Below are 21,940 nucleotides of genomic sequence, written 5' to 3' on the forward strand. Positions count from 1 at the left end.
CCCCTCTCCTACCAAACTCCTAACACTACAAATATGAGGGTCACATCTGTTGCTCTCCCCACTTTTACCTCTTGCTGTGCCTACTTTTTGCCTCTGGCCCTGCCCATCATTGATATGTCGCCCCTACAAGGTTGCCCATGAAGTAATGCCATCAGTCCTCAGACTCATGGAAGTTCCCCACCCTGGTCTAGGTGGGGATAGGTTCAGATCCCCACCCTCATATGAAGCTGGCTGGGTTACCCTGAGTCAATCACTCAGCCTATTTCAACAGCTCATAGGGCTGGTGAAGGATAAAATGGGCAGGGGGGTGGGGAGAATCTTCTATGCGTCCAGCCATTCCTGCATCCTCTCCTGCTAAGAGTTCCAGCTTCTATCACAAAGCGTAAGGTAGTTGCCGCCAACCCCTTTTCTGACGACAGGCTTTTGTGCCATTTTAACAGCAGCACAACAGGTAGAAATCCAGCAGGTGCTATTTTACCTCTTACTTCAGCCTATTATTATTATTATTATTATTATTATTATTATTTGGGGGAAATACACACAATTTCTGTTGTTGAAGAGGGCTGTGTGTTATGCACCTTGCCCCCCAAGCCCCTTTGTGACTACCCTGCTGGATCTCCCTCCGGGCAGTGGAGTGTCCCGCTGTCCTTGCCCTCAGGCAGCGAAATGTCTTGGGCCGACCTTTGCTCCCAGGCACGTTCCCATGCACTACTCCCGTGTTAACGGTGCACCTTCCGGATTCGAACGGACGAGAGGCGATCGTTACTCTGCACATTCTCGGAAGCAGCATTCTCTCCCGGCCTCCCCCGTCCCTATTCCACGGCGCGGTTTCTGCAAGAGCTCACTTGCCACGAGGAAACACGTTCCTCCGGGGTGGCCTCTAGTAGAAGCTCCGGATCAGAGGCTATTTCAAAACCCGAATACTCGTCGCTTGCGGGGCTGGAGAAGGGTGGGAGGGAGGTAGGGAGGAGGACTCCTGGGTCCACCCCCTACTCGCGTCTGGCAGGAACAGGCGCCGCTGCTGCAGTTGCCACTCTCCCTGTCTTGCAGACCTCTCCACCAATGAGCGAGAACGAGGGAAGGCAACGTTGGCGAATCTGCGAGGCGCACCGCCCCTCCGCCACCCTCCTCTCGACGTCTAACATTCTCCCCGTCCCCCCCCCGGCCCTCGGAGCTCCCCCTCCCCACACAGCAGGGTCTCTTCTCGGGGAGGGAAGAGGCGCAAAAGCGCAGCCGGAGCCGACTCCGCCGCCCATCTCGAGGCGCTTGCCAAAGGGCGAGGAGCCTCCGGATCCCGTTGATCGGCTCTGCTAGCCACCTCTGCACCCTCCTCCGCATCATCATCATCTTCATCATCACCCTCGGCAGCCCCACCATTCCTCCCCTGCTCCAGAGAGGCCCGGGTGAGTGGGGAGGGGAGCCAGCCTGGGTCGCAGGAAGCAGTCACTCCTTGGCTCAACTTCCTTCCCGGACTTGGTACTGGCCCCGGGTGGGGAATCCGTCTCCCCTTCCTTACCCAGCCCCTTATCCTGCTGCCAGCTACCCTAACTCTCCATAGGGACGTGGCGGAGAAAAAAGGGTGTCTACCACGTGGGTTGCCAGAAGCAGCTGTTGCTTGGAATAGAGAGAGGTGTGCATCACAACACAACACCCCCCCCTGGATTTCTAAGACGTAATTAGGCTAAACTTACGGAGCTAGTGATATTAGCGAGCAGACACACGCCAAGACTGAGAGACAAAAGAGGTAAGTTTTAAGAGCTCGAGACTCCTGGGGGTTGCGGGGAAGGGTGGGTCTTATTTGAGGCCATGGCCTGCACAGGGATCCCTCTGCAGTTGTGATACCTACACATTAGTGCTGTGTGCTTCTGAGCATGTGAAGGGTGCATAAATAAGCCAGTCGTTCTCTATGAAGACAGCACTTTGCATCAGGGATTAGTGACAGGATTTCCAGACAGACTTGAGTCATACCATGGCCTCATCCATCTTCCCATACTATATTCAAACCAAGTGGACTCATCCATGTTCATTGGGGGCTGGGGGCAATAGGAAAATAGATCTAAATATCTCCTGAATCTAAGCTAGGTGGCTGGCCTCACAGGATAGTTGTGAGTCAAAAAAGCTGCACTGACTTGTAGGGGGTTTGATGGTCTACAAATAAGAGTTGTTTAAAGAGGACTTAATTTTCTAATAACTATGCTTAGGGTGGAGAGCCTTGGTCACTTACCTTTGTTTCTCCCTCAAAAGCCACTCACTTCCGCACTTAAATTAATGATGGATGAGGACAAGGAGGACATGAAAGAAGAGAAGTCAGAGGGGATCCCTATATCTGGCACACCAACCGAGGTCAAAGATGGGGGTGTGGTAAGTAACAGAGGCGCTTTGACACTGAATGTTTCCCCAGATGCCTCTGGGTTTAAAAGAAAGACTCCTTTGTGGAAAACAGACCAAACCATCATGTCCGTTTCTGCTCAGACTGATATGGCTAAAGCAATCTCATGCTGGGTGAACAGCACCATGAGAAGATCTGGTGCCTTAAATATGTAAGGACCTAATTTGGTCACCTAATGGATTTGTTTGTTTGTGTATGTATTTGTTTTCCCATTCTGTACCTTCAGAAATTGGATGCAGACAGGCCATTGATGAAGAATGCGGGAACATCTCGGGGATCCTCAGAGATACGGCGGAAAGGGCTGCTGACTAGAGTAAAGAAGGAAAGGGAAAGCGCACAGGAGAGCAAGGTGTGGCTATACAAGATCTCCAGGGACAGACCTATGAGATTTTTTGGTTCGGAAGGAGGGTGGTGAGGTGGAAGGAAGGGAAAATCAGGACTAGAGGTATGTGTGTCTGTCCTGGGTGTAATTTGCTTCCTACTAAATAATTCTGGGACAGAAAAGGCCCCATAAAAGACTGAGCCACACACAGATTTGAGGGAATAGGTTGGAAAAACCAGGATTCTGAGATCCAATGGGATGGACCAGGACTTCTTGGTTTGCAGGGAGTGTTTATTGATTGCCTTTCTATCCCATCCTTCAAGGAGCTCAGGGTGATGAACATGTTCCCTTTGCCCCCTCCCCATTTTATCCTCACAACAACCTTGTAAGGTCTGTTAGGCCAAGGGGTAGTGACAGCCTAAGAGCATCCAGCAAGTTTCATGGCCATGTGAGAATTGGAGCCCAGGCTTCCCTGATCCTAGTGTAGCATTCTGACCGCTATGCTATGCTGGCTACTTGTGTTCTGCCCTGTCCAGATTACACAGGGTTGGTTGGTGTATTATTGTGCCTGACTTAATAGAAAAACAATATAGTGTAGGGTTATATAGTGTTGGATTAAGGGGTGGGAAGAGCAGGATCAGATATTCAAGCTTGATGCTGATCCGTGACCTTGGACCAGTCATATTTCATTCTCTCACACACATTCTCTCTCAAGCTAGCCTGTCTCACAGGGTTATTGTGAGGATAATGTGGGTGAGGGCTAGAACAGCTTATACTGCCTTGAGTTCCTTGGAAAAAATATGGAATAGAAATCTAATGAATAAAAATAACGTAAAATCTGCTCCCAGCTACTTTACCTCTTCTTTCAGCCTCTGCCACCTTCTCCAAGGAAATGGACACGGCTTGCCACTTCATGCAAAACAGAAAAGGTGGCAACAGCGGAGGAGGAAGAGCCTCCAATTGTGGTGAAGATGCTTGAGATCCCAGTGGGTGACAACATGGTGAGTAATGAAAGCAAACCAATGACTAGATCTCAGGGCTACATCTATGCAATGGTACCTCTAGTTACGAACTTAATTCATTCCGGAAGTCCGTTCTTAACCTGAAACTGTTCTTAACCTGAAGCACCACTTTAGCTAATGGGGCCTCCTACTGCCGGTGTGCCGCCAGCACACGATTTCTGTTCTCATCCTGAGATAAAGTTCTTAACCCAAGGTACTACTTCCAGGTTAGCGGAGTCTGTAACCCGAAGTGTTTATAACCCAAGGTACCACTGTATAGCAGAAAAAGGATACACTGTATAAAGTGCTCCTGTTTACATCCGCACCCCTTTCTAACGTATAATATTCTTCATTAGCATTGCCAGCCTTCCAACCAGCCTTTTTAAAAAGCAGCTTGATTTGGATTTTTATAGAGAAAATATGTCATTCGTCTCCTTACTTAAAGTTTGCCACCGCCACCGTCCTTCAGTTGATATTAGAACTGAATACAGATTTACAGATTGATAAAGCACTCCAGGCATTGTAGGTCTGTAGGGAATAGTGTTTTTCTAACAACTGTTAGCACCATTAACAAACTACAGCTCCCAGGATTCTTTGGGGGAAGGCATCGCTATTTAAAGTGGCATGGTACCACTTTAAATGTATGGTGTGAATGTGGCATAAATAACTTGCAGAAAACAGTCTTAAAAGGAGGTTGCATAACTTACTTACAAACTGCATAGTTGTCCCAAGGAGGATGATAAACATGACAGATAGGTGACAAATTTCAGTTCAGCGCCATCTTTGCTACTATACAAGATAATGGGGTTGGCAGAGAGAAGAGAATCCATTAATCAGGAGTTGCCATAGCATGCTGGATAAGATTTTCTTATGTACTCTGGAACATAACACACCAGCATGTACACTGAAGTGATTGGCCTGGTTATATTTTGTCCACAACTTGGAAAAGGGAATTTTAGAGGCGTGAATGTGACTCATCTCTACTCCTGGTAGGTGGAAACCATTTGGGTATCCAAGACTTGGAACATGACAGAAATGGATGTTAAACAGTTTTGCCAGATACAAGCACTCTTTGTTCCAACTTTTCATCACAGTGATTTTTATCTATATCTATATCCCATGGAAAGTGTTGTCTGCTAATTTCTGAAGAATGAGCCACCGCTAAATGAATAAGAGAATCCATTAGAGATAAAAACAAGATCTTGCCTGCAAGAGTATTGTTCTTCAACTTTTAAAGGCAAAATCTGAATTATTTTGCTCTTTTCTCTTATTAAGAAACTAAGAATTGGAGAGCTGGAAAGGAACAAAGAGCAGTTGTGGCACACTATGGAATGGGCTACGTACTCACATTGTTGCTTTTTGCTAGTACAGTGGATAGTGTGAGAAAACTGCCACACAGGAAGCTCAGTGCCCTACCTATAAGCAAAAAACCCACACATTCTGCATGCTGAGTGCTACATATATGGTTATCATTTTCAGTATTCTTCTATAAGTTGCTTTCCTTTGGCAAAAGTCAGCACTGGTGGTGATTTCGATACTTTAAAAATGGCTGTTTGAGTTGGCTGCAGAGAACCCATCCTGTGAGGAGAAATTGACAAAGTGGTGTCTTCCCTGGCAACCATTTCTTACCTCCTTAGCCTTAGGCATGCACAACATTTGACTTGTTAGCCGTCTGTGATGACCCTTGGTGACCTCCTGGGACAGTAAAACACAGTAGGGCTGTCCAGGATCATATAGGTCACACTATACTGTTGATGAGATGTACTTGGTTTAGTGCAGGGGTCACCAGTGCAGCAGCTGCCAGTGTACCCACAGTACCTCCTATGGTGCCCACAAAAGGTCTCAGTAAATATCCCCTCAAAATCCACAGTGTATGAGACTGTTTGATCTTCCTGCTCAGTACCTCTTTGCATTTGTTCATCCTCTTCTGCACAACCCCATAACAGCCATTTTGTGATGGGCACCAATGGTACTTCTGCAGGATTCCAAATGTGCTCACTGCCTCCAAAAGGCTGGTAACCTCTGGTTCACGTGGGCTTAAGGCCATCTAGGCCTGTCTCAGCATTTGAGAACTATTTGACTCTAGAGGGATAAGATACGTGTAAAAATGCTCACTTTTTGCTGTTTTTGCCTTTTCTAGCCAGAGTGTTCATTCTCCCAGAATAGGTTAATAATGGAAGATGGCAGTGAGAAAGAACTGATAATTAGAAGAAGAGTGAAGAAGGAAAAAGATGAGGAAGAGAATCTGGAATTTGAAGTGGAGGTGAGGAGGGTTTCCGCAGGTGGGAAACCAGTGAGTGGAGATGAAGATGGGAAGGTGAGATGTTTTATTTGGGTGAGGGGAAAGAAGGACCAACTTTCAGGGAAAAAAAGGATTGCTTAACTCAGCCTTTGAAAAACTGGCTCCTCAAATGTTTTAGACTACAGCTCCCATCATCCCTAGCCAGCACAGCTGGTTTGGAATTGTAGTCCAAAACATGTGGAGGGCACTACGTTTGCAACGGCTAGTGAAATCATTGTCTTGGCCAAACTTGCTCCATCTTGGTTCTACTGCCTTGCAGGACTTGCCATCTGAGGAAGAGATGAAGGCTGAGGTGGAGGAGCAGAAGGCTCAAGAATTCGAGCTGCAAAAAGTCACCATCCCGATAGATGGGATTTTGGTGAGTACTGGGGGTAGCATAGCCGAGGGAATGTCAGGAGAGCTTGGAGGAGAGACTTGTGGTAGATGGAGGTGGGGGGTGAGGTGGTTCTATTGTACTGTTTCCATGATCTTTGGGAATGTTGGGTTTCTCCTGTCAGAGACCTGATCTGCACTATACATTTAAAGCAGTATTGTACCACTTTAAACGGTCATGTTTTCCCTCAAAGAATCCTGGGAACTGGAATTTGCTATGTGTGCTGAGAGTTCCTAGGAGACCCCTGTTCCCTCACAAAGCTATAAATCTCAGAGCCATTCCCTCTTCCCAAGGAAATATAGGAATTGTAGCTGTATGATGGGAATATGGGTCTCCTAACAACTCTGGACACCCTTAACAATTTTCAGGATTCTTTGGCAGAAGCCATGCCTGTTTAAAGTGGTACGATACTGCTTTAAATATATGGCACTGATGGGGCCAGACTGCCAAGGCTGCATCCTGATGTTAGCCTTTTTTTGGTGAGTCTTGGCAGCTGTATGGCAGGGGGGACAATGATGAAAGAAGTGGTATTTGGCAATTCTTCTGGCATCGTACAGGACAACATCTTACTAATGTTAGGACCTTGTAAGTCACTGAAACTCAAGAGTGCAATGAAGGAATAGTAAAGAAAAAAATGTCTACATGCTGAATCCAAGATTCACAAAAAAGGCTTGGCGTCAAGATGAAGCCTTAACAATATGGCCAGAGAACCAGCAAGGGAAAATTTGGCCACATGCCTCTTTTCTTATCACGCTGCTGTAGCATTGGGGCCACCACTAGTAGGGACCCTCTTTGTTGTTGTTGTTTAGTCGTGTCTGACTCTTCATGACCCCATGGACCAGAGCACGCCAGGCGCTCCTGTCTTCCACTGCCTCCCGCAGTTTGGTCACACTCATGCTGGTAGCTTCGAGAACACTGTCCAACCATCTCATCCTCTGTCGTCCCCTTCTCCTTGTGCCCTCCATCTTTCCCAAGGGACCCTCTTTAGCCTTGTCTAATCTCCTGCCATCCCCACTTCACTTGCACACAATATACACTCCCTTTACAAGTAGGTCAGGTTATATCATCGGCAGCCTGTTAAGCCAAAAGAGAGGCTTGCCAAGCATATATTAACTTTGACCTCTGGTTTTGACCAACTCTTAATACACTTTAGTTCCTGCTCTTATCAAAAGATGATTTCTAAAACTATGATACAGTACAAAGATGGACTCCTTCTTTAAAAAAAGAATGACTTGTTTATGTGGCAGTTTCCAGGCTAGCACGCCTCATATCTGTTCCCAGAGTGCCTTTTTTTACAGCAGGCTAAGCTGTCCTAATCATTTCCTCCATTCCTGTAGGTGCCCTCCTCCTCCTCACACCCCAATACCTGTAGCGTTTGTGGCAAGAGTTTTAGCCGTCGCTCAAACTTGGCCAAGCATCAGATCATCCACACGGGTGAGAAGCCTTACCGCTGCAATGACTGTGGCCGCAGCTTCAACCAGAGCTCAGCCCTCACCAAGCACCAGCGGACACACACTGGGGAGCGCCCTTACGTCTGCGGAGACTGTGGCAAGGCCTTCACGGCCAGCTCAAACCTCCTCCAGCACCGCCGTTTTCACACAGGAGAGCGGCCCTATCGGTGTGAGCTGTGTGGCAAGGCCTTCTCCCAGAGCTCCAACTACAACCTGCACCGCCGCAGCCACACAGGAGTCACGCCTTATCAGTGCAATGTGTGTGGCAAACGCTTTACCGGGAGCTCCTGCCTTACTCGCCACCAGAGGACCCACACAGGGGAGAAGCCATACCAGTGCCAGGAATGTGGCAAACGCTTTTCTGGCAGCTCCACTCTGGCCAACCACCGGCGCACCCACACAGGTGAGAAGCCTTACGGCTGTGCTGAGTGTGGCAAGAGGTTCACCCACCACTCCAACCTAGTGGACCACTGGCGGGTGCACACAGGAGAGAAACCATATGTTTGCACCGAGTGCGGGAAGAGCTTTCGGCTTAGCTCCCACATCATTCGCCACCGCCGCACTCATGCCAATGCCCGCGGTGCTAGCCTGGCATATGACATCCTTGGCAGCGTCGATACAGCTGGCAATGACGCCAGCATTAGTGCCCATCACGTCAGCCTCCTCTATGAAAACGCCAGCAGCACTGACGGTGGCAGCCCTCATGGGTCCGGTCACAATGCCCTGTGTGCCAATAGCAACATCTCCAATGGCAACAATGATACCGATGGGGAAGAGGGCAGCCGGCTTCTCATCTGCAGCCAGTGTGGTAAAGGTTTCCGCCTGGAGTCCGGCCTTCAAGAAGACTCCGTGCTGGGTGAGGGACCCTATACTTGTACTGAGTGTGGCACCAGCTGTTGGACGTAGCCGGACAGTGGTGTAGCTGAACAGCAAATCTTCCGTAGCCCTCCAGGATCTCTGGCTGGATCAGAAAGCAAAGCCCGAGTACAGGAGAGAGATTTATCTGTGACTAAATCAATAATGGACCAGAATGGAGAGGTGTATTTTGATCTCCATTTTTTAAATGGGTTTGGGGAAATGCTTGTATTGAACTAAGATTGGATCTGCTTCCATAGAATACTATGTTCACCTCCAAAGATCTGTTCCTGCTCTTGCTGTGAAGGAAAGGAGTAAATAATATTGCAGAGTATGTGCATGTGCACGCGTGTTTGTTTGTGGTGGCAATCTTGATTTCTAGGACAGAATGGGTTTCTAGTGCAGGGATGGGTAACCTTTGGCCCTCCAGATGTCACTGAACAGCTCCCATCATCCCTGACCACCGGCTGTGTTGATTGGAGCTGGTGGGAACTGGAGTCTTAACAACTGGAGGGTCAAAAGTTACCCATTCCTGCTATAGTGCCACAGGATGGCATTAGGAAGATACTAAGAACATACAAGGCTTGCTGGAACAGGCCTGTGACTTATCAAGTCCAGCATCCTGTTCGCACTTGCCTATGGGAAGCCCACAAGCAGGATGTGACCTCATTAGACTTACCCTCCATATTCTGTATTCCCTCTAGCTTTCTCACCCAGTACTTTTGTTCTCTCCTCACCTCTGCCTTGGAAAAAGGAAAATAGAAAATCACTTGTTGTCTTCTCTTTTAAAATGCTACTATTCAAAAGAATCAATTCCAGGATGCACCAAGAGCTTGAATAGATTTTCTTATCCCTATGTAATAAAGTTAAGGAAAATAATATCAGGTCAGCAGTCAAGGCTCTGATTGAAGAAAGGAAATCATTAACACTGGTGCAAGTAGCAGTACAGTAGACACAAAAGCTTTGGATTTGTGTCACTAGCTCCCCCTTCTGGCAGGAAAAGAGACACTTGAAGGAATGTATCCATTGTGGGAATGGATGCATAGAAGACGGCCTTCTGTTTTTTGTTTTTCTAAGGCAGAGGGTATGTATGTGGAAAAACGTATATGTCATATATATATATATGTTTAAGATCATTAGACTTCATAGACTCTTACTAGTATTTGTAGAACATCTAAACCAAAATTTGGTCCCTAAATAGACCTGGTCACTCCTGATTACTAGGAAAGGTTATGAGGACACTTTTTACACACCTGTGTCTTGAAACATAGAAGCTTACAGAGCAAGGCAAGCCACATACTTCAAGCAGCCTCAGACTGACAAAGCAAGTGTTCACAGTGAACTTCATTTGGGCATATGAAATTTCTGCTTGGCCATTAATAGTGCATGGACAATCTTCAGGCTAATATTCAGCTTTGTAGGAGAGAGCAGTATCCCAGGAAAACACACACACTACTACCTTAATCAATCTCTTAACAGTGAGAAATATATTACCATCTTCCATGGTCTAGGGACTTAGGGTCTGGGCTGTATATGTTCTGTGCTAAAAGAAAAACTTTTCACCCAAAAAAACACACACTAACCTGAAATAAATCATGTTAAATGGAAGTGTAATCTTTTATCAATCTTAGAAGCAAGCCCCATTCAGTTCAATGGTGTTTTCTCCCAAGTGAGTGTAGGGCTAGAGCCTAAGCAACGTAGGAAATTGTCTCATAGCTTGCTCAGTATTGATGATATTGGTAGCGGTTTCCCATAGTTTCAGATTGAGGTCTGCCAGCCCTACCTGAAGATGTTGGATTGAATCTGGGATCTTCTGCATGCCAAGCATGTGCTCAACCACTGAACTATAGCCTTTTCCAAATCGCATAGAGCTTTGTAAAATTATTTATTCTGCTTCCCCCAAACCGACAAGCTACATGTAAGCATCTATTAGTACTGAAGTGCTAGCCTATGACCAGTGAAAGTTCTGATCAAGCCCAAATCTAGTTTCTGATCCCACCAGGCACTGATCCCATGTCTTCCAAATTTCTCTTTGCTGCCATGAGGGCTAGAAATGGATTGGTTTTCATGCTTTAAAGGAAATGTCAGCACCCTAAGAGTCTTTCAGTTCTGCAATATGAAGAGTGGAAAAACATACTTCTTTTATTTCCCCCCTAAGATTATTGCTGACGCACATGGCAGACAAAGGCATTGTGATGGAGTGACTTAGGAACACAACTTATTTATTTATTTGTTGTGTGGGGGGGTTGGTTACATTTCTAACCTGTACTCTTCAGTAAATAATGTTCTTGGGATGGCTTGGGAAAAAATATTTCAGCCAGATCTGAAAAACCAGTAATTGATGACGCATAAAAAATAATCAAGAGGGGAAGAATGGGTAAGAAATTTCACCATGGCTTAAAATACTTGGATTGTTGTTTGTTTGGGGATTTTTTTTAAAAAAAATAAACCTGGGACAAGAAAAAGGTATTTATTTGCCTGGTGCTGAACTGATAAACAACATAGGTGCTAGGTGAGCTTTCCAGATGAAGGGGTTTCAATGCCTGTGCCACCACCAAACAGGCACTCTCCCTGGGCATGATATATTTTATGTTGGAACGGGGGGGGGGGCCAGTAGAGAAGCTCAGAGGACAGCCTCAGTCTATTTGTGGACTGATCCAGGTGAAGATAGTCTAACAGGTATCTGTCTACTGAGCCATGTAGGGCTTTAAAGGTAAGTACCAATGCTTTTGACTAGACTCAGAAATAGACCATGAATCAGTGATACTTTTTTCAACACAAATTAAATATAAACCCTGCAACACAAGGGGTACCCTGGCAACTGTGTTTTGAACAGCCTTTTCCAACTCTTCAAGTGCAATGCCACGTACAAATAAGCTCTCTCATCCTAATTGTGCCTTTACTCACTTCTAGCTTTATTACGACAATGCCAACAAAGGTGCCCAGCCTATTTCTGTGAATTTAACCCTTTAGAATGGAAAATCTAGGCAATTCTTGGGAGGAGGCCTTTCTGCTTTCGGTGGCTGCTGGGAAACATTGTGTGTTAAAGCATGCAGTGCAATGAATTAAAAACACCACCACAAAACTGCAGTTTAGTTTGAACAAAAACACAAAAGCGTCACAGAATCTATGTTCAGGGTCCAACCTCTACCAAGTTCAAATTGTTATTGATCATAAAATGTCACTGGGTGATTTTTGGTGTGTCACTGTCTCATGGCATAACCTACCTCACAAGGTTTTTGTGATGTTAAATGGAGGGAAAGAGCTGCTTAGAGGAAGGAAAGGATAAAAATCTAAATAAAAAAATTAAAATGTAAAGGCTTGGGGCTAAAATCCCATATTCAATTATCAGAGGCTTATTTCTGTGTCCACAAATATTGGATTGCACTGATAATTATTGCAGGGTTATAAACTGTATGTTAAGGATCCTAACATTTAAAAACTGACCCTTCATCCTTTGGCTTCAATAACAGCCTGATGGACCAAATTTAAGAAGTCAACATTTTTTTCCACCACCTTAGAAGGAGGCTGAAAAAGAGAAATGCCAGGAGAAACTTCCCCATTTTGGTATATTTTCCTACGCTTGGAATGGAGAGTGAGATACAGAAAATTTAGAAGCAAATTTAGCAGAATCAGGATTAGGTATTTCATTGCTTAAATCAAAAATATGAAAGAAAAATCGCTGAATTCTCACATAAAAACAAAATACATAATGTATTTAGTATAATATATTTTATTAGCTGATCAATGTATTGTACATACATTGTAAAGATAGAAATTTGGGCAATCTTAGGGGTTAATACCAGCGAGATTTTTACATGCTAGAAGAGACATGGAAGTAGCAGTAAGGGGGAAGGTGGTGCTAAGTGTACCTTCCTGTGCAGCATCCCCCCTCCCTGTTTGCCCCAAGCCGACAACAAAGCTTAGCTATGGGATCACAAAGTGCAAGAGCTGTCAACATGCATAGCCTGGTGAGTGATGGGAAGTCCAGAGCTGGGGTTATTCTATTTATTATTTGTAACATTTTTACTTTTCAAGTCTGTGAGTTTTGGGGCATCAGCAAAGCTGGGATATTGGGATTATTGGATATGAGATTTTGTCTGCTAGAAATAAAACGTTAGAAGTTTGCAAGCTGGAATAGCTGCAGGTTGGGTAGTTTCCTAGATGATGGTGGTGATTGCCGCTTCTCCTGGGAGAAATGTGGCCTCACAAAGGGATATTGCTTTGCTGTATGTAGTGAAGGAAGAAGGCTGCTGGTATAACTTGCCTTTGCCATAGCCTGACCCAGGTAAGCTGTCCATCTTAGTTGCTGGAAGTGTAGGATATGAAAAAGGATGAAAGCCCTTTCTGAGGCTGTAGGCTAGTAGCATGAGCTAAATGGGAAGTACTGGACTAGTAGTAGAGTTGTTTTCTCGTGTTGTGGCAGAAGACTGGGGAGGGTCATGAGAATCTTTCACGTTAGACATGTCTCCCAGCCACAAGGTCTTTATTTGTTGTTTTAGAGTCTGCTAGCACCTGTCCCTTTCAGCCAAGGAAAAGCACACCATGTTACAGTTTAGGAATGTAGTTACAGAGACACCGAGAAGAGAATTAATAGACTCCTTTTCTCCAGGTAAGGGTTCTTTTCTTCTGTTAAGTACATCCTCCAGGTATCTGATGCCTGTATTCTTTAGCCTAAGCAGGACTGCCTTCTGATTGGGCGGTATGGCCTATAGTAATTGAGGGGGGGGAATAGTAGCCAACATAACGCTTTTGCAGGGTTTTGTTGGGAAGATGATGTTTTCAGCTGGTCTTCATTTATTAATTTTTTTGCAAACGAAGGAGGATAAAGTAATTTCTAGCTTTCACAATTCTGGAAGCAAGCTTGAAAATGTTACAGTAATTACGAGCTAATGACGTGGAACCTAAAAATACCCTGAGAACTGCTTTTAGTTTATCCATGAGGAAATAGTTGTTAAGAATAAGTCATCTTGAGTCCCAATAAACTCTTACTCTTAATTTTTCTTTCCTTTGAACAGGGCATTTCTATCCGCAAACCTCTTGTAACTCCTGAGATGGATTGAGGGAAGGAACATAACAAAACAGGCTCTGAGGCAAGGAATAGCCTTCTAGCTTCAAGGAACTACAGAACAGCTCCAAGATCACTTGGTAAAATGGAGAAAGTGAGGTCTGGTGGGAGGGGTAGCACACAGTGATTAAAACATCAGAAGTAGGTAACTGATATGGTAAGATCACTGTCAATACAGTAGGCTCAGGTCTTGACTGTCTCCCTTTAAAAAATATATTATTAATTTGTTGGTTCTCAGAGGATGTAGCACTCCACACTGGTGTGGTAGGAGAGGATGGAAGTGTAGCAAGAAGATTCAAGGACAATCAAAGAAATATTTAAACATTTCAGTTTAGTATAGTATAGTATAGTATTAGTATCAAAATATTTTGAGGGGGATGTACAACCAGAAACATTATCCATGCCTCTCTTCAAGAGCATGACTATTCTTCTGAACTTCTCCATGGCATACTACAGGGATTTTCAACTCTGGCAAATATGAAAGTTCAGAAAAGGGAAAGGCTTCTTTGTGTTGATGAGATGAGAGTTCATTTATCTCAGACTAGACCTAAGAGAAATGAAATTACCTGGCAAAAGTGAGCTCACGCTTCTCACTGGGTTTGTATACAAATTTAAGGTACATATGTAAGAGGCTCATTTATAATTGTATTTTGAGAATGATTCATGTTCTTATGTAGCTGCATTATAAAAAAACGTTTTGGATGCCCCATGATCATATTATAAAGTCGTCGTGTTCTATGCTATAAATCAAGCACTGACAGGAGTTGTTTCCTTTTGTTTTCCAATGTATTTCTAAGCAATAAAAAAAAAATTGGCATGAGCAAATATTTGTTTTAAAAGTGTGGCCCTGAGAAAAAAAGTTAAAGAAGCACTGTATTAATTATTATTAATAATCACCATCTCAACAGTTAAGACACTGCACAGTAACTATTATTAAAAGGAGCATCCCCAAGTTCAAGATGCTAGTTTTAACACTAGAGTCAGGAACAGGAAACTAGAAACCTGTGCTGCTTCCAGCACTCTTGAGGGTCTTCTGTACTTTTATCTCCCAAACCACATCCTAAGCACAGCTGCCAGCAGTGAATACAGTATCAAGGATGAGTGGCTAGGAAGATGGAATAATCTGGGCAAGAGGTGGTGGCAGGATAAAAAGACGTGGGAATGATGAGTTAGTCCAGGCATAGGCAAACTCTGGCCCTCCAAATGTTTGGGACTACAGTTCCCATCATCCCTGACCTCTGGTCCTGTTAGCTAGGGATGATGGGAATTGTAGTCCCAAACATCTGGAGGGCCGGAGTTTGCCTGTGGCTTAGTCCATAAATACAACTCAAGCATATTGTGCTGAGAATGAGACCCTGTGGAAGAGCCATATTTATTCAGAAGTGGGCCAGTTCAGGAGTCTTGTCTTACTGGCCTGCAGCAACTTTCATAATAGCTGTCATGGAGAGGCTTATCTAGCTCATCATACACTTTCTAGGTTGGAAACCACAATGAGGTGAGAAAATAAATTCACTGTGGTTGAGAAAGGCTCTTTACATATGCACTGGCCTAAGCTGCAGTAGTGCCCACATTCAGGACCCAAGGCCAATGCAGAAAGAACAGAGAGGAAGGAAGAAGATGAGGACTTGGTAAAAAATATATCTAAAGACTAACTGGCAGCAAATGATGCAGAATAGATGGAACTAAGGTGGTTAAAAGACTTGTGGAAGCAGAATGTGAGGATTGATGGTCGTTGGGGATTGATGGTAGATGAATCAATGTGAATTTCTTCTTTCTACTAGGAAACAGAAAGATGGATACAGCTGAAAAACCTGCAAGCAAAAGGGAAGATGTAGTATCAGGAATAAAATCTCAGAGAAGTTTAGCAACCCCAGTAGCAAAGCATCGGCGAGTAGGCAGGGTAATCTGCGGTGTTTGTGGAAAGAGCTTTGTCAAGACCTGTGAACTGTTTGCCCACCAGCAGACCCACACAGGGGAGAAGCCATACGAGTGCTCAGATTGTGGCCGTTGCTTCTCTGTCCAGTCCGCATTGGCCAGTCACCAGAGTATCCACACAGGAGAGAAGCCTTACAGATGTCAGGAGTGTGGCAAGAACTTCCGGCTGAAGAGCAACTTGGCCCGCCACCAACGAGTTCATGATGGCATAAGACCATTCCGATGTGAATACTGCGGGACCACCTACAGCACCAAAGCTCACCTGGTCTGGCACCTGAACACCCATACAGGTGAGAAGCCATACAAATGTACTGAGTGCTGGAAGCGTTTTGGAGAGATCTCCTTGCTTGTAGAGCATCTTCTTTCACACCAGGTTGATGGTAGTGGTGGAAAAAATGGAACTGCCTCTGCAGGACGTTTAGGTAGTGGGAACCTTCACCGCTGCGACGATTGCGGCAAGAACTTCTGCCGGAACACCACGTTAGCTGAACACCGTCGCATTCACACTGGTGAGCGTCCTTTTGCCTGTGAGGAGTGTGGCGAGCGGTTCATGCGACGGGCTCTCTACAACGAACATGTCCGCACTCACTCTGAAGAGGGCCCACCCAACCTGTGTGCAGCCTGTGGTAAATCTTTCACCAAGCGCTATTCCCTTCTCCAGCATCAGAGGTCACACACAGGAGAAAAGCCCTACCAGTGCCCCGATTGTCCAAAAAGCTTCATTGCCAGCTCTGCCTTGACACAGCACCGGCGGATACACACTGGAGAGACACCCTACCCATGCCCAGATTGTGGGCGCAGTTTTAGCCAGAAATCAGTGCTCACAACTCATCGGAGACTTCACACAGGCGAGAGGCCATACAGATGCCAGGAGTGTGGGAAAGGCTTTAGTCAGAGTTCAGCGCTGACTCAGCATCTCCGGACTCACACTGGTGAGTCCCCGTACAGCTGCCAAGAGTGTGGGAAAAGTTTTAGTGGTATGTCAGCTCTCAAGCGACACCACCTCACCCATACAGGGGAACGCCCCTTTCGCTGTGATGAATGTGGCAAAGGGTTCAAGCAGAGCTCCACGCTGGTCCAGCACCAGAGGATTCACACTCACGAGAAGCCTTATGCCTGTCTACAGTGCAACAAAAACTACAGCCAACGGGCTGCTCTTGCCAAGCACCTGAGGACTCACACCAAGGAAGCCTTGCTTTCTGGCACATGCAGTGAGCCAATGGACATCAGGGTTTACAAAGAGCCTTTTGTCCAACCCCAAGAAGAGGAGAATACAGAGAATGACATGGAGGAAGAAGCTGATGAGGTAGTGGTGCTCCCTCCAGGGACATGGGATGCTGAGGTAAAAGAAGAGTCAGAGCTTCAGTGGGAGAATGACATACCATTTGCAGAAACGGGGTCACTCTCATGGGTGAAAAAGGAAGAGTCAGATGAGGCCCAGGTAGAAAGGAGAGAACTATCAACAGTTTCTCTGCACATCAAAGAGGAACCAGATGACTGAAAGAATTGTGGGCACGATGTCAGGCTTTGTGGTTTTTTCAAACAAATGTGCCAGGGCTGTCCCAGAAACTCCCACATGTGACAAGGGGTTCTGTCTTGGAGGGAGAAAGATAAATCTAAACTTGGAGCACTGTAAGGATAGACCTCTGAAAAGAGTGCTATTGGAACTGAAACCTGCCTTGAACCATGTTTATCAACCCTCAAATCCTGCAGTCTAATACCAGAATTGTATAGCTTGGTTATGAATACTCAGTGGTGAGGAAAATGAATTCAGTATATCCTGAACAGCATTCTTCATTACCTGGGTTCATGCAGTGTCCTCTTGGCAGGGAGCAGATTCAGAAGAGGTTCCAGAGCAGAGCCTTAACTCAAAGAAATTATTGGCTGATCATATTCTGTGGGTCAGCTTGGGGAGTTTGTGGTCTTGAAAACGCACTTTAAAAAGAAAAAAAGTGTTTGGGTGCTCCAAAGTTGCACATGCAATTTGGAAGGTATAAAACTAGAATTGCAGGCAGCACTTGTAGTGGCCATGTAACCAATTAATATGAGGGGTAGATGGCATGGAGGGGAATGAGTATTCCCAGGAGGTGATTGTGCTAAAATGTCTCTCTGCATTCACAATGTATTAAAGGCATGATGACAACAGTGGTGCTGCAGTCAATATTTTCCAGTAGCAATGTTAATACACTATGCCTCAATCTTTGCCCTAGGGCAGGATTAGGAACCTGCGGTGTCTCTAATGTTGTTGGACTACTCTCCCAGATCATTGGCTGTGCTGCCTGGGGCTGATGAGAGTTGATCCAACAACATCTGGAAGGCCACAGGTTCTCTATCCCTACCGTTGGGCCAGGTTACGAACACCCCCTCCATGCATTGTGCTAGTTCATAGAGGAATAGTGCCATGTCACCTTGGAAATGGCTTGGGCAGTGTTCACATTGCCTGTTTTCTGACAGGACCCTTATCGATTATAGGATTAAATAAAGTTTACCGAAAGTTAACAAATAAATGCTGAAGAACTCTGGGCAATCCTACGGCAGAAAAGCTCAACAACTCTGGGCTCAACAACTCTGGGCAATCCTCCACAGAAAAAGCTCAACAACTCTGGGCAATCTACCCACCTCACGCACGCGCCTCCTCCCTCCAATGACAATGGGTAGATCACTGCCAGGTTTTTTTATACTGTGAGTAGATCGCAGTTGGACATGCCTGACATAAGCTATCAGTTGTAGTCCCACAGCAGAAAGTTGGCTTTTGCTTTGTTTTTTGTTGCCACAGGGAAAAGATACAGGAAACATTTCTTCATAGTGGTGTTAAAACCCTTGAAACATTGTTTGCACTCTTTTTACGAAACAGGAATTCTTTACCACTCATTTTGCTCTTTCTTGGGCTCAAGTTATGGCTCCTCCTCCACACATTTCTAATGGATGATGAAAGTGAAGTGGGTATCTTAGAGTTTTCTGGAGGCTAGAAGGAGTTGCGGCTCTGAATTTAAGCAACATATATTATCTTCTGCTGAACTGGTCTGTCCTTATCATACAGGAGGCAGCTCTTTAAAAGAAAATATATGTAGCATTATTTTATTAAAACCACCCTCAGGCCATGATTTCATTTACAACTTCACTGGCTTCTCTGACAGAAAGGTATCACTTATGCTTGAATTAATTTTTAAAAACCAAATAAAAAACTCAAGAGAACTTAACTTAGTCCTTTTAAAAATGCATTTATGGAAGAGTGTTTCCAATAGCAAGAGCCAATTTCATGAGGGGGGGGGAATAGGGATAATGAACAATGAACCTAGATAACCTTGGTTCAACTCTTCACTCAATTGTAGACTCACTAGAGGCACAGTTTTTACAATCTTTCCATTTCAATTCCTCAGTCTGCAAGATGGGACCACTGATTGCCTACCCTACAGGGTTGTTGTAAGGACAACACTAACATTTGCAAAGAAAATTATGAACAGCGAGTTACTTTTCCTTTTTTTTTTAACATCTGAAAGCTAGAACTGTATTTGCATAACAGTGCTCAAGACCACAATTTAGTGATGTTTACATAAGCAGTTACTTCACTTTAACAACAAATGAACAACTTTCCAAAGTATCTAGTAGATACACTGCAAAGGAAAGTGGATGGGAAAAGAGGAACTGTGAATCAGGATTAACAGATTCAATTCTCAAGGCTAGGAACTATTCTTTAAGCATTGTCTTCTTACACACACACACACCTCCTTATCTACAGTCCTCATCAGCACCTGCCTAGGAAATGTAGCAATACGATATGCTATTAAATGGTCCTGTTTTGAAGGAAAATAACATCTTCCAGTTTCCCAAGTTACCTTCACCTTCCTTGGGGGAAATCTCATGAAAAGGCATCCCCCTGCCTACTTACATCTGACCGATTATGTATTTAGTGTTTCTATCCAATTTGTCAGATAATTAATGAGTTGCAGTCAAAGCTAGTCCGTTAATAGACCCATTGCACTAAGGGACATGATGATTAGGTTCATTCATTTTGATGGGTCTACTCTGAATAGAACTTAGTTGGATAAAACCCATTGTCTCACATAGTGACCTGCATCAGTTAAGAGTAAGAGAGGTGTCCTGCCATCAGGCTTGCAATCTAAAAAGACAAAGGACACACAAAGAAGGGAGAAGGAGGGAAAGCAGTTTTTCAAAGACAAAACAAAGTGGTGAGCTAAAAGCAAGTCCTTTTGTCAAGCTTAGGTCAGGCTGGTCTTCTCTGCCGTACTACCTAGAATAGGAGTGGATGGCTGTTGTTCCTTTGGTCCTATTAAGAACACAATGGGACAAATGTGGGGACAATTTGCAGATCAGAAAGGAGGTGGTGTACTTATTTGGAAAATGGTCCTGAGGTTCCAAGTTACTGTTTTAAAGTATTTATTCGTCCTGAAAATGACAGCTCCACATATAGTTCAGGGGAAGTTTGTTTTCATACCTTCTGTCCTTCAACACAAAGAAGAACTGGTGTACTGACACTTCAAAATTTGTCGGTGGGGTCCAATTTTGTAAAAAAAACCAAACCCATAAAATTCCCGCCAGGAGTAAGAACACAAGCCTAACCACGTCAACTCTGAAGTAAATTGTATTGAATTCAATGGGGTTTACTCCCAGCTAATTTGAGATTAGGATTGCAGCCTACGTCAGTAAATTAAAAATACATATTGCCTTTGGAAATGCAGGTTTTGTTATCTCTAAGCTTCAGTTTTGAAAATACTGGCATTTCGGTCTGACAAGCCGCTACAACAGAGTAGGATGACATTTACCGCCCTGCGGGAGCCTTTAACACTTCCCAATTTTTTGACTGGTGAATCTTGATACAACCTTCCTTTCCCCTGGCAAATCGAGAACGCTATCTTGCGTCAGACTTCTTCCGGCAGAAGAGCTTGACCGAGCATAGAGCGCCCGATATACGCCTCTTGCTTCACGTTGACTGGCTATTCCTCTTAAAGAACGTGAGACGCACCAATGAGAATCTCCCATTTGTTCTCCCTAGCGAACCTACTCTCATCTTCCGCCTCTTCCTTGAGGATTCTCCGCCCATTAGAGGCGCCGACCGGTCACCTGGTGGTCAGATGCAGGAAATGGGCAACTTGAATCCCTCTTGCGCGTTGTCTCTGGTGTCTTTTTTTGTCTCCTCCGAAGCTTCTCCTTCAGCGTCTGCATCTTGATTTATACTTGTCGCATCCTAGATCTTCTTGCTATATTGCATAATGGAGGGACAGCATATAATGGCTCAGGTGCATATACAGACCCCAACGTTCTCCTCCTCCTCGTCGTCGTCTGTGGCTGGGGAAGAATCCAGGAGGCTGAGGGTGGCAGCCCGCGAAAGGATGGCTGGAGGCCGTTTGTTGGACAGTCATAGCCTGGATGGGATAAGCCAAGTGTATGGAGCATCCAAGGCTCAGGAAGGTAGGAGGGCTACCATATCCAGCGCTTTGGAGCTAGAAGGGACAGTGAGCCATGACGGGGACCTGACACACTTTGTGGCCAACAACCTGCAGATGAAGATCAAGATGAGCTCCCGGGGCAGTCTGGATGACACAGAACCCACCTCCTCATCATCAGTGTCGTCGCAGTTGTCTGTTAGGGGCAAAACTGCAGATATACCTCCCATTGACCCACAGGTGATTAGGGATCTGGAAAGGCTCACTAGGGATGTGGCACAGAAGGTGGACCAGATGCTAAGAGCCTTGAACAGCGCTATCCAGAACATGACAGCCCTCAGCGTTGGGTACATCCAGACTTACCGGGATGCTGTAGACAGCTTGGGTGAATCTGTGGACATGAGCATCAAAGGGATGTACACTCTGATGGCAAGGTGCGAGGAGTTGGACCGCTCCATGCAACCTGTCCATACCCTCGCTAAACAAATCCGGGAGATTAAGAGGACTCTGGAAATCTTTGAGGCACTTTGCAAGTAGTGCCTCTTTCAAAAAAACTAATTAACTTGTTCACTGGTGGGGCATGGAGCAGGCTGATACCTGATCTACTGTGATTCATACTCAAAAAGGGAAAACTATGTGGATGTGTTCTTGCACTATAATAAATGAAGTATGGCAGTGTTTCTCAAACTGTATAAGATATTGTCCCTAGATAATGTTACTAGATCAAACTCTAGAAACCTCATTAGGGCCTGCCTATGCTTCTTTAAACAATCATTGAACCCCTCTTTCCTCACCCACCGAGATTCCAACATCCACCTGTGCTGATTCAAGCCCATATA

At 45.0% G+C, this 21,940-nt stretch overlaps 4 protein-coding genes across 12 annotated transcripts in view; 3 read left to right on the forward strand and 1 right to left on the reverse strand.

Moving 5' to 3' along the window:
• PRR14 (proline rich 14) overlaps positions 1-21,940 on the reverse strand; it is a 44,022-nt gene that overhangs the window by 17,908 nt on the left and 4,174 nt on the right. For 2 of the 6 annotated variants that reach the window (XM_083581848.1, XM_083581855.1), the window contains exons 1-2: positions 4,420-4,457; positions 2,610-2,697 (exon numbers count right to left, since the gene is read on the reverse strand). The exons of 2 other annotated variants lie outside the window; for them this stretch is intronic. The gene's annotated coding sequence lies outside the window, so the exon portion shown is untranslated. Of the gene's footprint in view, positions 1-2,609; positions 2,698-4,419; positions 4,463-9,372; positions 9,437-21,940 lie in introns of those variants that run through there. 2 more of the 6 variants (XM_083581858.1, XM_083581857.1) reach the window with 2 other exon arrangements.
• Positions 911-21,940, forward strand: part of LOC310747349 (uncharacterized protein) — a 32,632-nt gene continuing 11,602 nt past the window's right edge. Inside the window, exons 1-7 of the mRNA XM_083581715.1 lie at positions 911-1,744; positions 2,245-2,361; positions 2,616-2,738; positions 3,581-3,712; positions 5,853-5,975; positions 6,274-6,372; positions 7,725-8,740. Of these exons, the coding sequence (XP_083437841.1) occupies positions 2,269-2,361; positions 2,616-2,738; positions 3,581-3,712; positions 5,853-5,975; positions 6,274-6,372; positions 7,725-8,740 (1,586 nt within the window). The 5' untranslated portion in view covers positions 911-1,744; positions 2,245-2,268. The remainder of the gene's footprint in view (positions 1,745-2,244; positions 2,362-2,615; positions 2,739-3,580; positions 3,713-5,852; positions 5,976-6,273; positions 6,373-7,724; positions 8,741-21,940) is intronic.
• On the forward strand, positions 12,548-17,841 carry LOC310747474 (uncharacterized protein). Of its 4 annotated transcripts, none has more exons than XM_083581870.1 (4): positions 12,548-12,664; positions 13,196-13,305; positions 13,712-13,918; positions 15,543-17,841. In XM_083581870.1, exon 4 carries the CDS (start codon positions 15,554-15,556, stop codon positions 17,195-17,197), a length of 1,644 nt encoding a protein of 547 aa, XP_083437996.1. In that variant the 5' UTR covers positions 12,548-12,664; positions 13,196-13,305; positions 13,712-13,918; positions 15,543-15,553; the 3' UTR covers positions 17,198-17,841. The 4 variants fall into 4 exon arrangements, with proteins under 4 accessions (XP_083437996.1, XP_083437999.1, XP_083437998.1 ...); XM_083581873.1 differs by having other exon boundaries at positions 13,712-13,906; XM_083581872.1 differs by having other exon boundaries at positions 13,712-13,902.
• LOC310747476 (BLOC-1-related complex subunit 6-like) lies at positions 18,788-21,796 on the forward strand. Its single transcript, XM_083581876.1, has one exon. The coding sequence runs from the start codon at positions 20,928-20,930 to the stop codon at positions 21,636-21,638; it is 711 nt and encodes a 236-aa protein (XP_083438002.1). The 5' UTR covers positions 18,788-20,927; the 3' UTR covers positions 21,639-21,796.

Source organism: Podarcis filfolensis (assembly GCF_964270895.1).
Source record: "Podarcis filfolensis genome assembly, chromosome: 13".
Classification (NCBI taxonomy): Eukaryota; Metazoa; Chordata; class Lepidosauria; order Squamata; family Lacertidae; genus Podarcis; species Podarcis filfolensis.